Genomic DNA, 14,930 nt, shown 5'->3' with positions numbered 1-14,930 from the left:
ATACACTTTGCAAATTCTTGTTGCTTATTGTCGATGGATTTGGGACTATTATCAGTCATTACTGAATGAGCTTATAAAATATGTTTTTACTGAGTTGATGCTAGATCTTCAATAGAATCCGCAGGCTGTAGCCTATTGGCATTGAGCTGCCCTAGAGATCCGAAAACAGACGGTCAATGGGATTTAAATGTGACCCCTCCCACTCTGAGAGGCGTGGCTAGGTCTACCTAAACAGATGGGATGCACTGCTTGGCATTGTCTACATAGACTGTCAGTTTTACCTCAGCTGGTCGTCTGAGCGGTCTGATCCACCGCATCTCTTCGGTTGGCTTTTTTTTTTTACTGATTAGCCGTGATAACACACTTGTCAGTCGTGCTCACGGACATATTTCTATACGGCTAGAATTTATCTTTAACGGCGACTCTTTCGTCTTAACCCTCTTATGCATACAGCAACCTAAACCGGCGACGTGAGAGAGAGACATAAAAGCAGTGCCAGGAAGAGAATCTATTTGTCTCCAACGGATGGACTTGAATAAGAGGTAGACACAGAGACGGACTCTGACAGCGTAAACCGTGGACATATTCGTACAGCTCCCCGGCGAAACGGTGGGGAATCGAAGGCAAGACAAACAGTCTTGAAAATAAACATATCACCCTGCTTATTGAGCAGCAACAATGCCGGGGTTTGATTACAAGTTTCTGGAGAAACCCAAGAGACGGTTTCAATGTCCACTGTGCAGCAAGGCGATGCGAGAACCCGTCCAGGTTTCAACGTGTGGACACCGATTTTGTGACACCTGTCTACAAGAATTCTTAAGGTAAGCCACTGTTCGCAGCCTTATGTTGAAAATCGGCCGCCTGAATCAAAGAAGTGTGAAAGAGGGAAAAGTTGAACAACTGGAAGCTGATGACGATCTGAAGGGTTGGCCTGCTGCAGATAATACGGCATAGCCTACGCCTGTTTCTGGATAAAGTAGAGCTGTATAAACATGCATATTATTAATAAAATGGATATTTGCAAGTCAAATTATTGAGATTAGCATATCTTCCTGGTTCTATTACAGCTGGCGTCTGCAGTCACATATTTTCTTCCAGTCATCCATAAAATCCACTTTCCTTTTGAAAAATATATCTGTAATCCTGCTGTGTAGACTAATTCATCTAGCCTACATAGCCAACGAATATGGTGTAAACGCCTTGTCAGATGACAGCCAATGTAGAATGTCCAAAATCAGCCAGTTCTAATATAAACATTTAAATAGAGGTGTGTGTGTGTGTTTTATCAGTAATTACTCGTTGATTCTCAACATAGGCTACTTGGCGTTTTTGCAGTGATTTGTGTTAGGCCTAATGTTTGAAAAGGTCTTTGGCAGTTGTCTGTGTCTCAGTGTCTCTTGCTCATTGCCCTGACACATGCAAGCTATTACTTTAGGGTCTGAGGACAATGAGCTGACAGTCATATTTAGAGCCCACATATTTTTTCCCTGGGCTTGCTGTGGGTGTGGGGTGGTGGTATAAGTGGGTGTGCTTGCATAGGGGCCTATGTGTGTGAGAGAGAGAGACAGAGAGAGAGAGTTTGTGTGTGTGTGTGTTTGTGTGTGTATGCATGTGATCGCTCACCCAGGCAAAAGAGGCCCCAACCTCTGGCTGACGTTACTGCCTGGAGGCTGTGGCTGGGCAGCAGGGATGGGGAGCAAGGGGGCGGGCAGTGGTGGTGGTGGGGGGGTTTGCTGGGAGCTGGAAGGGGGTGAGTGGGGATTACTGTAGGATTCCTTTATTGAAACCAGGGCACCAGAGTGTCCAGGGACCAGAAGACCTTTGCCTCAGAAGTCATTTGGGCCTCGGTAACTGTACACACACACACACACACACACACACACACACACACACACACACACGTGCCTCTTACAATCCCCCCATCTTTTAATGCTTAACAACACTCTATTGACCTGGCTCATTGTAATGGTCACATTAGTGTTCGGAATCAATGGGACAAGCTTGCCTTTTGGCAATTCCACTACCTTTCTTTCCCTCGGACGTTAATGAGTGTCACTGGGGAATCAAGGCCATTCCTTTCAGTTCACCAACTTATGTGTCACTGTCACATCAACCTAAACATAGCATAAACTTGCCAAACCGGTTCCTTTGCCCTCTCGTGTTCACTAGGGCCGTGCCTTGTTCAGTGCACCATGCACATGTTCACAATCATGGCAGGCCTTTTGTCTCCCCCCATAAAGGCATCAGCAGGAGTGATACGGTGTAAACACAGGCAGTGTTGACACCCTGCGTTGTAGAGATAAGGGCTCTGGTGGCAGCTATGTGGCATGTTTGACCTTCAGTCAAATATAGCTGCAGATGTTCACACGCCTTGGCTGTCACGTCTGAGGCTGAGATTGACCCACTAAACTCCAGCTCCTGTATAAATGCCCCCAAGGTGTTGGTTTGTGTTAGACCTGTGCATAGCAGGGCATGACTGTCTTTGTGTGTGTTTGAGTGTGTGTGTGTGTGTTTGTTTGTTTGTTTGTGTGGTTGTGAGAGAAAAAAGAAATGGAATGACATTTTTATAAATCTATTGTAGCGATAATATATAGCATCCGTAGTTGTTCTCAGTGATATAGTGAGCTGTATCTGTAAACTGTGTTTATCTCAAGCACCAAAACAAAGGACAGTGCTACTGACTGATGGGGATGACTGACTGACGGCTGAGTTCCTGAGAAGAGCAATGCTGAAAGACAGAGAAAGTTAATCATCCCTTGGCTTGCCCAGAATGTTAACTCTCGCAAGCACACATTGCCTTTCCAAAGCAGTAAGTCACTACTGTTCATGCCTGTCCTTACTGTGGCAAGTGTGACAACTGCCGCCGCCGCCGCCGAGTATAGAGCACACGAATAGAGTCTCCGACGAGCTTGGAAGACAAAGAAATCCAGGGTGCTCAGGAAGTTCAAAAAATGTTTGGTGCTCTTTGGGGTCGGGAATAGTAGTGTAGAAAAAGGGAAATCCAAGGCACTCTTCTTCAAAAATATTTAAAAAGCCTTTATTTAACTGGCTATATCATAATGGAGCATTTTAAAAAGGAGAAGCAACCCACGCATAGCGGCATAGACAGCCTTCTTCAGTCTCCGATGAGCTTGTCAGTCGCTCAGACGTTAAGATGGCAGCCCCTCCTCATGGTCTAAACACACAGTTTTTCATGATGCTACAAATCTCACATCAACACAGTCATCAACGTGGTGCCTGCGGCAGAGTGTAGAAAAGCAACCTCGTCCACAATAGATGGGTTTCAGATTGCAGATCGCTGCTGTTCAAGAAAGAAATCCTGACTGATTTTTATTCTTGTTTATCTCTTTCTCTGCTGAAATGCATGGCCAACTCACTGAGTGGCTAGACCTGGCAACGTGAGTTTATCCAAGCAAAGGTTATCTTGATCTGCCTTAGTGAGTAAAGTTTGTACGCTATCCTATCATGGTGTGCTTACAGTGAGTATGTCCCGTCTATTACCTCTGACTGTGTGATCAGTTGAGGCTTGCCAACCTGCTCTCTCGCAGTGTAAAGAGAGATTCCACAGGCTTTAACTACACGCTGATCTTCTTTGACACCCCCTCTCCCTCCAAGAGGAAACAACACCTTCGAGATGTGAATGAGTCACTAGGTATTTATGACATATGAATTGGATTCCTCCATTTCAGCTTGGCTTCTCACGCACACAGAGCGATCACAAGGTGTTGTTAGGAGGAATGCACAGGTGTTTGTGCGTGTGTGTATGTGTGTGTGCGCATGTGTATTTATTCATGACATGCTGTTGATCAGCTTCGAGACTGCCTCTGCCTGCCTCTAGACATGTGAAGGTTTAGCCTTGCAACACCGTCTTCCACTCCCTGCCTTTGGCATCGGCCGCTGTTTATGAATCCTCTGCGCTAATGGGCCGTGTTTCCACCAAAGTGGGAGCGCAAGGAGTAAATAAAACCGCAGCCCTCGGCCAAGGCCCGACCTCGCCCATGCACAGATGGCTGCGACCTTGGAGCAAACAGCGGCCAGCCCTCGAGTCCCTTATCTCCGCCGCAATCAAGTGTGTGACTCACGTGCCGCCCGCTCCGCAGCTTGCTTGCAAACCCATAACTCTGCAGGCCTGGGCGAACTTTGAGCGCAGAGGAATTGGATCGCTGCCGCTGCTGCTGCTGCTGCCTCTCTCTCTCTCTCTCTGGCGTGGTAAAGCCTGAGTGGATCACAGCAGTATGCGGCGTAGCAGCCGTCCACAGTGTAATCGGGAGAAGAGGCAGAAGGGTCCAAGTTGAGGGGAGACCACACGCAGGAGAGTATATTAAGTCATAAATCTTTCGGCTAGAGCGGTGGCGGTGTTGGAGCGGCGATGCCCTGGCTCGCGCCGGGAATGAGACTGCAGTTTCTCCTCTCGACAGACGCATAATTGGTTCGCTCTGCCCCCAAAAAGCCGTCACGAGTCTCGTTGCTGGGGCTGGCGAGTTACCCCTGTCGCAGGGGGCACGTCCTGCTGCGGGGATACGAGGCTAATGGGGGCGGTTATTATCCCTGTGACAACACGGCGTTCTGGGCCTGGCTCTCTCCCGGCCTGCTGGCTGAGCTGCCGCCTCCTCACGTGCCCCCTGTGCCTGCCTCAAATCACCCGCCTCTGTTCCACAGCAATCAGAGGGACTCTTCTGATCTACCTTTATTTCTCTCCTTCCCCTTCTTTTTCTTATTCTCCTTCCTTTGCCTTCCCTTCTTCCTTTTCTTTTCTTCCTCTTTTTTTCTCCTTTTCTTCCTTTACTTCTTCTTTTTCTTCTTTGTCTTCGTCTTCCTCTTTGTTTTTCTTTGTCTTCTTCCTCATTTTCTTTTCTAGTACATCACCTCTTTATCCTTTTTCATGGCCCCATGCTGAATGAAGTCAACTGAAAGGAAACAGAGGGCTTGATTGATAAGGCCCTAGATAGCAGTAGCATATACAGACATCCCTGGTCCTCTGCTCATCCAAAGTAGACAGTGCCTCACTGTGTCTTCATTAAAGACCAATGAATTGACCCTTGTCCATTGTGAGGTGTGTTTTACTGGGTAGCTCATAATAGCGATCCTCTATGGACGGGGAGACAGCATGGGACTCAGTGGACCAGGAAGTGACTGTGCCCGGCTCTGTGGGCCAAGCAGATGCCACCTGGCAGCTGTAGCTTTGTGAGCCTGTGCTTTCTGTGGGCACTGTGCCATCTCACCCTATGAATAAGTTGCTCTATAAGTGTGTGTGTGTGCAATATGTGTGCATGTGTGTGTGGAAGTGTGTTTGTGTGTGAGGGAGACAGAGGGAGAAAAAGAGTGATTTTGAGCAAGTGTGTCTATGTTAGCATGCATCCTTGCTTTCATCCTCCTCCGTGTGTGTGTGTGTGTGTGTGTGTGTGTGTGTGTGTGTGTGTGTGTGTGTGTGTGTGTGTGTGTGTGTGTGTGTGTGTGTGTGTGTGTGTGTGTGTGTGTGTGTGTGTGTGTGTGTGTGTGTGTGTGTGTGTGTGTGTGTGTGTGTGTGTGTCTGTCCTGCGCAGGTGTCTGCATTCATGCAGCACGAGGCATGGGTTGCTGAGGCTCCCGATGAAAGGCGTCTCTGAATGACTCTGGAAAGTTCTATGCCAAGCAGGCTTCCGTCTCCATGACTCTGCCACACTGGGCTTTTCTGCCCGCCTCCCACCGCATTGAACTCGCTGCTGACCGAGAGAGGCCAAATCAGGCCTTCGGAAAAAGCCACACGCCTCCAGTGAGAGGAGAGAGGCGAGAGGCTTGCCGATCAGAGCGGAGGTAGCGCCTTATAGCACGCCGGAAGCGGGGCATCCCAGTTTGCGCCAGCGTGGCTATGGAGGAAGTGCTAATGAAATCGTGGGGGTGGTGGGAAGCTCCGAGGCAGTCAGTGGTTTGTTGAGTTGGGAGACAGAACTCAGAACTGATCAATACCACAGCACATGTTTTATCCTGTCTCCTTGTGGGGCTGCTTTAAGCAGAAGATCAAAACACAGGGCAACGTGTAGTGGTTTTCATTTGTAGCACATCCATTTTTAAATGTATGTGAATCTGAGGATGTTTTTGTCCATCGCTGTGGCTGAAGAACAGTACCTGGCACCCACCTCAGCCTGTAATACTATGGATCTGTCTAGTCAAATGAACCACCACACACCACCAAACTACTGTCCTGTCTCTTACTTCCATGTTAGTTTCTGTCCTGTTCAGTTGTACAAATGTTAGACTCGGGTATCGAAGGTTGTGAACAGGGGCTATCATCTTTGTCTGTCTGCCTGTATATTCATCCCTCCATACCCTCCATACAGTGTACAAGTATTTAGTATTTATCTGAGTGTTTCTGCAGAGGATGTGAGTGCTGTCATTAGAAGGTGATGTCATGTTTCTAGAGAAAGCCAGACCAGGGTTGCAGAGGTTCAGCTGTGGCTTTGGCATCGCAGGGAAACGTCTGCGTCCGCAAGACTGGCAGCTGTGGAGCCTCAGGCAGACTAGTGCTTCAAGTCACAAGGGCTCGGCAGGTTGTTTTCAGATGGAGCACTTTTGCCGATGTGTTACTGGTTCAGAAATGTGCCTCAACACTTCTCCAGTCTCAAGTGCTCTGCATTCTTTTGGTGTGGCAGTGAGATTCCCTAGCCCATAGTCCACTCAAGTGACTTCACTCCACACAATGCGCACACGACAGCCACTTCAAATTCCTCAGTGTTTTTTTTTTTTTTCTTCTTGTCTTTTTTCGTTTGAGTACAATTTGTTGTAGGGTTGTTTGCTTGCCGTCTGCATACCTGTCAACAACAACAACAACAACACACACACACACACACACACACACACACACACCCTACATGGACTCGGTGACGCTACAATTTTTTTCAACTGTCAAGGGATAAACGCTGTTTTCAGTCATAAATTTGTAGGACAGCAATTTGTTAGAAGAGGCACATGGCGGGTCGCCGAGACTTTTTGGACATGTCCGTACATGCCCCCCCTCTGCCCTGGGGAGGTCTTGCGCAAACGACTCTCTCTCCCTCTCTCTCCCACCGGCACCTATACAATGAGGGAACTATTCCAGCTATGCAGCGTGGCACCTTCTGCCGTATGCCTCCAGCATGCTGGGACCAGGGCTCTAGCTGCCACCCAACCATGCAACTTGGCCAGTCGCCTGAACATGGTCCCAGGGTATGTGCGGTGTGGTTTCATGAATATTTGTGATTTCGCTTGCTACAGGAGAATGAGTGAGTGAGTGGGTGGGTGTGTGGGTGTGTGTGTGCATGTGCGTGTGTGTGTGTGCGTGCGTGCGTGTGTGTGTGTCTGTGTCTGAGATAGAAAGAAAGCTATACTCAGGCTAGGAGCATGTTTACAGTAGCCCAGACGATCCTGTCATGCTTATATTTGTTAGAAATGGGCATTTGTGTGTAATCTGCAAAAGTCACTTCCATTCTTATGTTGTAGAGTAAATCAAGAGATGTATCCTTCTCTTTTTTTTTTTGCTTGACCTACTACATTTTTTGATCTCTGTGTGCTAGATTCGTGTTCACAGTCAACAACAACAACAGATACTGTATGACTGCGTACAGATTTGGCCAAATATTTGACAAGTCCAGGGTGTGAGAGAGACAGCGAGAAAGATAATTTTGGGAGGTGCGTGGACCAGGCTAAATAAAGAACACACGGTGGACATCTCACCCACTGTGCCCATGGACCAGTTTGCGCTTGGTTTTCTTTTTCCAACTGCTGCTCTGCTTTGTGTTGCCAAAACATTTGCACAGTAGCCCCCTGTGGACGCATGGACAAACACACCAAACCACCCACACACAGTTACACATACCCACAATTCACGCAAGTACTAAAAGACATGCACCAGATTCTGTTGCGTTCATGTGTCGTATTTAGATCCCTTCCTTTTATAGATTTGTAGTACAGAAGGCCTACATCAATAAAGCAACTTCTGTGATATGTCATAATTATTGACAAAAGACTAAACAATTTATCACTAAATATTAGGTCTGCGAAGGCAAGGGGAAATGTAGGGTATTATATAGCCAATAAAGCATTGAGTATCACTGATCAGCAATTAGCCATTCTGTACCTTAGGACTTTTTGAGTGTTTGGTCATTTAAAGGTGCAAAAAACTCAAATATTTCACAGACAACTGCACTGCACTGATTTGGATTGGTGTTGAAATTGGCCGGTAAAAATGATTAGCCCCCACTGCTGTTAGTTTAAACCATAAGTAACTCTAAATAACTCTTGTTCAGTACTCTTGTTAACCAAAAGTCAAGATGACAGACTTTCAGTCACCTCCATGGACCAAAACAAATTAGAATATTAGACATATAGACATAGAAAATCATGGAGTCAGCTTTTTCATTAAACTTGAAATGAGGCAAGTTTTCACATCCCTGAGCTCCCCATGCCCCCAGAGTGTAGCACTGTAGCTGCCTGGCTGCGCTAGCTGCTGGCTGTAGCAACTCGAGCTAGGTAAAACTGATTGTTATCGTTCTTTTTTTTAGAGAGACGGAGATCTATGTGAGAACTCTCCTGATTTCTCCTTTAAGGTCTCATCGTCAGCGCTTTTTAGACATCCACCCTTTAATGCCCTCAGAGGCCTCACACTGGACCCCCCCCCCCCCGATGAAAGATGGCTTTGTGAAGAAGGGTCAAAGGGAGGGAGGGTTAGAGGAAGAGGGGGGGGGGGGGCCCAGCTGAGTGACCACTGGCCTGAAAAGCCTCCTGGTGGCGTGGCTGAGTCCCAGGCATGTGTGGAATCTGTGAGTGAGGGGCTGAAAGATGGCCAGCTGGGGTGCTGTGTGTGTGTGTGTGTGTGTGGGTGAGTGATAGCGGAGATATGGTTGGGCAGGGATGGCGTGGGGGTTGGGGGGGGGTAACTCCCGGACTACTCTACCCTCCCCGTCTCTTTCCATCAGCACCTGTTGGAGTGAAAGGGGTCCTTTCAGAGGGGAACAGGTGCCGGCAGCCCGGTTAAGCTCTCGTGCCAGAGAGCGGAGGAGAGAGAGGAATAGAAAGAGAGAGAGAGAGAGAAAGAGAGAGAGAGAGAGCACTACACCGAACGTTACCGGGGCGCACGGCTGTTGGAGGTCACTGGTGTTGAGCGGTGAACTAACCCTTTCTTCCTCCCCGGAGATGCAGTGAAAGGCTGCCTGTGATCGCTTCCTTCCTGCCGATTCCCCCCTCCAAACACACACACACACACACACAAACACACATTCAATCCCTATGCATCAGATCCGGCCTATTTACTGTTGAGCCTCTCCGGTGGCCAGCTGAAAGACCCTCTCAAATCGACCTCCGTCTCTGTTGGTGTGACTCCAACACTTGCTCTCATTGCTCATTTTTACATATGTCAACAGAGCACAAAACATCACCCCCACCCCCCTCCACCCACAACTGTCTTCCAAACCCCTTCTGATGCACAGACGAGCCATTGATCGATGCGTGAAAGAGCCGGGCTGGATAAAGCCACTTCCTGACATATAGGGCCAGATGCAGCCGTCTCCCTGTCCAGCGGAGCTGAATGCACGCTTGTGCCGTGTCCGATCTAAACACGCACGTACACGAAGAACCATGAGCTCATTTGTCACCCTTTGAATGTCCACTCCACAGTCTCTGTCGGTGTCTCTGTCTGTCTGCACTAGTCTTTTTGTCTTTTTTCAATCGTCGCCGCCTTTGTTTATTGTTTGGACACAAAATGCACCAGTTGAGTCCAGCAGTAAATACTAATTAGCAGGCGATGACTGTCTTTATGGATCTCTTTTGTGAGATTGGCCGCTGCTCTTTCGGAGGGTTTTCTCTCCACACACACACCGCCCCCCCCCCCCCCGCGCCGATCGGGCTGCGCATGATTAGCCGCACGTGGTGGGCGATTTTAAATGCCATCCCGGCTTGAACACGAACACGAATAGGGCCGGCCAGTTTCTCTGGCTGGGGACGGTTGGTGGGACTGAATGCTTGTAAGCATCAGAAGCCGCACGTTCAGAATGCCTCGAGACAAAGGGAGCCATGACGTCACCACATAGCAAAGCCAAACAAAGGAGGGGGTAGGTGGGCAGCAAACGCATGCTGAACCTGTATTGTGATTATCGAGTAAGCAGCACATGTGAACGTGGCCTGAATGCATGCCATGCATGGTAAAAAAAGCAGAGGAAAAAGAGATAAATATGCAATGTGTGTGTGTGTGCATTTGTCTGCCCTGGCTGTTGTCTAGCCCACCTGCGCTCCGTGTGGTGTGGTAAGGGGAAGAGGGGGAGCGGTGGCTTATCGCGTTGCCAAAAGATGCTGGTCTCTGTCAGCTCTGCACCAGAACGAGCCTGCATCCACCCCAGGTTCCTGGTTATCAGCTGTGTGTCCTGTGCTCGGCCCTTACTGCTCCTGAGACACACACACACACATACACACACACTCTGCCTCACCTTCCTCCTCCCCTGTTACCATGGTCACGGAACCACATGGCTGGTCTGGCTGGTGCACCGTCGTAGCAAACCCAGCAGTCGTGAACTGGAGGAGTGAAAGTAGCGAACCTCCGACATCGCCTCTCTCCCTCACTCCTCCATAGCACTGTTTATATTACAGCCTTACTATTCACACTGCATCTCTCTGCTAGTCAGTACCATTAGTACTTTGATAGTTTGTTAATACCAAACATTTTCCTTAATATTGCCTCTAAACCCTATCCCTAGATTGATGTAATTGCAAATTATTGTGAACTGTTGCGCTTTGCTCCTCATTGCACACATCTTTTACTTTTAGCGTAGTTATTATATTCTGTTCCGAGGGCTGTGAGACAGGACTTAAAAAAAAAAAAAGAGTAAAAGAGTAAGCAGTAGAAGATTATGCAAAGTAGGTTTTACTTTGAAGCAACTGAAGAAATAGTCAGGGTAAGAGAGAGGGGCGCCTTTTCAAATGTCTTTGATTTGAGTAAGTAAATCCAAGAAGAAGAAGTTTGAGAGCCAGATTTAGTTTTTTGAAGTTTTGGAGGAGATCACTGCTGACTCATGCTTCGTGGTTGAGCATTCCTACCTGCACCCACGACATGTGTGACTCACACACAGATGTAGGTAAATTACTCAGACGGAACAGGACTTTTCAGTCGTTAACTTCCTCCGAGTTTCGTCAGCCTTTTACCACACCTCTAAATCTGCATTTTGGCTCGGAACGGAAGTGGCCTCTATCTCTCGCAGATTTATGTATCATAATCTTGGACCTCGAGTGAACTTTACAGTGCTTGAAACGATGGTTAAGATTTTAGTATTCACTCCAAGTAGGGCAGATAGATTCAGACTCAATCCATTAAGCAGGTGCCTAAAGATTATGAGGCTTAGAATATATTAATCATTGCATAACTTCTCCTTTCGAGTGGAAATGATCACGCCTTGGTGCGGAAGATGAAAGATGATTATAGAGTAGGAATCAAGTCCGCCTTCCCCCACAGCTGTGTGTTCTTATTAGTGAGTGTCTGCGAAGCATGTGTAGACCTATAAGACCATAGCCAAAGAGACTTTGGCTTCAGAGGTGTCGGAAAACTTGTGCGGCCACTCCTCGTCATAAAGAACCCTTCTTAGAGCACCTGGGGGAGGGGGAGTGTTAATTTTTCCCCCTCTTGTGTTTTGGTCCATAGGGACGTGTCTAAATTAAGCCCACTGCATATGGGGATAATTGTTGCAAAACACCTGATGTGTGTGTGTGTGCTTGGAGAAAGAAATATTTGCTAAAATATTGACTATTACTGTAAAGACCTCTTGATCAAGCTGTGTTTCAATCAGTTATCCAATCCATCCAATGTCTCCTGAAGCCCGGAGGACATATCCGAGAACTGTGTCTCTGGCAGGATCCTCCCTGCAGTTGGTGCAGAGGGCCTCTCGTGTTTCACGAGTCTGAGGCTTGAGAAAAAGGTGAACACAATGAACTCGCATGTTTGAATACAGGCCATCAATTGTCATTCAGACTCTGTGGTTCCAGTTCGGTCACAGGGGTTTTGCAACAGATGTTGAAATGTTTACTTCATTTGCCAGCAGGCTTGAGGCGTACAGTACATGTGATGGAATTGTTTCTAACTCTCATAAAACATGAATACGTAAGTGTTATATAGGTAGAGGTAGTTTAGACTTTTAGACACGATGAAAATGCACAAGAATTGCATGGGCTTTATGTATAGGATATGTAGGACACATGGTACTGCTGCCTGAGGCTGTAGCTACAGTCAGGCTCAAACTTGCCTGTTCCGTGCGCAGCGAAGAGCGGAGGGCAACAGATGCAGGCTAATGAAACAAGGCCCCTGCCCATAATATGTTATTGCTCACCAGGATTATCTGTCCATCCCACCTGCTGCCCGGAGACAGGTTCGCGTCACGGAGAGAGAGAGAGAGAAAGAGATAGAGAGAGGGAGAGAGAGGTGGTATGGGGGCACCGAGGTAATCTGTCTTCAGCCACTCGCCCCACAGATTAGCAACATGCTAATGAACGCCTAGCAAGGGTGGGACATGCCCCCCACCCTCCTTCCTATTTGTCCCATTCTTCTTTGCTCCCTCTGCTCTCCTCCCTTTTTCCTCTCTCTTTCTTTTCTTTCTTTCTCTCTCTATCTCTTTCTCTATCTCTATCTCTTTGCCCCACTCTCTTTATCTGGACTCTGCTATTTGGGTTCAGTTGTGGCCTTGTTTGACTAAATGAGATTATGGAGACGAAAGATGCTGCTGGTGATTTCCTCTGTGACCGCCCCTCCCTCCCTAGCAGGGACCTTTCACGTTTGGCACTGACCTCCCCAAGTCTGGCTGCAGAGCATCAGGAATTCTGCTGCCCTGGCTTTTCCCCCTAGCATAGCGTCTTGGCACAAGGAGAGAACGAGAGTGACAAGTTAGTTCACTCCCTGTGAGTGGAGTCCTTCATGCAAGAATTCCTCCAGTTCTCATTGTGCGCCACTAAGCATAAAATAACACACCCAGGAAGGAACGTTGCGTCGACAGTGATTGGAACAGGCACATAAACAGGGTTCTGCTATCAGGAACTTGAATGCTTCACTGTATGAAAACTCCCCACACCTGCCATAAGGCCACTGCATTTTACCGGTCAAGTACAGCCCACTTGATGATATGGAGAGCGGAAATCTGTGGGTGGAAGTTTGTTGGGACTTTGAACCCAGGTTCCACCCAGATTTATACGCCTCCTCAGGCTTTTGCGTCGGGTGTGGCGCTCGCTCTGTGTGTGTGTGTGTGTGTGTGTGTGTGTGTGTGTCTGTGTGTGTGTGTAACAGATGCCTGAGGATATGTGCTTTCTCCACACAGCCACATGAATCACTGGAGAGATTAGCCCTGTTCCAGTGCCCAGACCCCCTCTTCCCCAGGCCCAGCTCAGACGCTATCTAAACGCCTCATTAAAATGGATTATGACCCGGCTAATGACTCCCCCGTGGCTAGCGCTTGGCCGGTAGAGGACGGAGCCTCTCTCTTGGCTCTGAGAGCAGAGAAACTTGAGGGTGCGACAGTTGTAAACCCTTCTCCTGCAATGTTCCTAGCAGGCAATCACTCAGGCAGGCCCCTAGTTGTAGACTAGCAGGGAGAGCCCCAGGGGTCCAAACTCTGGCCCTGTCCCTCCTACAGTTTCCAATGCATTGAGGAGGGGATCACTGAAAGGACATGCTTTTTTGTCTGTCCTAAGAGGGATTAACTTCTCTTGACTAGAGCCGCCCTCACATACATCCTTGTCTTCCCTCTAAAGTTGCTGATCCCTAACGGTTTTAAAGCCATTGTTTTAAAGTTTTAATTTCTAAACTATTCTTTGACTATTGCCCCTCTATGTTTTTATAAGCTATTCCTGTGTTTATGTAAAGCACATTGAATGATTGAGTGTATGAAATGCGCTATATAAATAAAGTTGACTTGACTTGACTTGACTTGATTGTTACAGGCCATTTTTCTTCATACATTTTTCCCCCTCCCAGAGTGTGAGAGGATGAGGATATTGGCACAGCAATAACTCGGCACATTTGCATATATACACCATATAGGTTGGCTGGAGGGCGTTACTGGAGGCGTCTCAGATCAAGCGTCGACTTGTCTTTTAATTTGATGTAATGCCTCCACACTCCCAGAATCCTCCTCCTTGATCTGTCTGAAGTTTTTGGGAAGTGCCGTCTTATCCTCTGGAGCCAGTCCCACACCTCTGTTTTTCCAGGCGTTAACCCCAAAAATGCCAAACATCCCAGGGAGCTGTGGGACTTCCTGAGATTAGAAGTGGTGCTGGTGATGGTAGAGGCTGATGGAGGATTTATAAACACTCTTCTGTTCCCCAAGTTACTTTTTGGGGAAAGGACACCGTGCCCCCTCCACTGCTGCCCCCCCCCCCCCTTCCACCAGTTCTTGAACTTCTGTTTCTATAAGTTATAACGCCTTTTAAGCGATGTTGACACACACACAGTCTGACAGACAGACGCACACACAGACACGGGTCTGTGATGTGCTCTGGGTGTGATAACTGTCCCCTCTAATCAGCCCAGCTACGGCAGAAAAGCTGCTGGGATCCCCGGTGCTGTGCGGCGGCATTCTTTGGGATTACCGCGGTGACGCCGCATCCCCCTTCAAAAAGCCTCGGCCTCCTCCCTGCATTGGTGCCATCACCGCCACCACCGCACATCTGCCCTCCCACAAGCGCTGCTATATATATATATATATAGAGAGAGAGCCTTGTCATCTGTAATTAAAACTGCACACCCTCCTCATGTGCCCTAAAAAAGAAAAGATGAAGCCTGGGCAGAGAGGAAATCCTTTTAGTGTTTACTCCCAGTTTTCCTGTCTAATCGTTTTATTACAGGGAGCAATCTGGAGTTTGTTTGCGTGGGTACGGAGAATTGTTTGTGCACATGTGTAGTAGCATTAGCATTGTGTGTGTGTGTGTGTGTGTGTGGGGCGAGACGTGTG

The 14,930-nt window shown here is 48.0% G+C and overlaps 1 protein-coding gene across 1 annotated transcript in view; it reads left to right on the top strand.

Annotated features, from left to right (window-relative positions):
• The first annotated feature begins 276 nt into the window (after window positions 1-276).
• The window catches only part of traf4a (tnf receptor-associated factor 4a), a 37,471-nt gene continuing 22,817 nt past the window's right edge, over window positions 277-14,930 (top strand). Inside the window, exon 1 of the mRNA XM_076282473.1 lies at window positions 277-821. Coding sequence (XP_076138588.1) covers window positions 679-821 — 143 coding nt within the window. The 5' untranslated portion in view covers window positions 277-678. The remainder of the gene's footprint in view (window positions 822-14,930) is intronic.

Source organism: Alosa pseudoharengus, unplaced genomic scaffold (assembly GCF_046254945.1).
Source record: "Alosa pseudoharengus isolate Yale_2024_CS ecotype anadromous, Long Island Sound unplaced genomic scaffold, YU_APseudo_1.1 YU_APseudo_1.1_scf_13, whole genome shotgun sequence".
Classification (NCBI taxonomy): domain Eukaryota; kingdom Metazoa; phylum Chordata; class Actinopteri; order Clupeiformes; family Clupeidae; genus Alosa; species Alosa pseudoharengus.
Note: the sequence above shows the minus strand (reverse complement) of the source record. Positions and strands in the feature narration are given on the sequence as shown.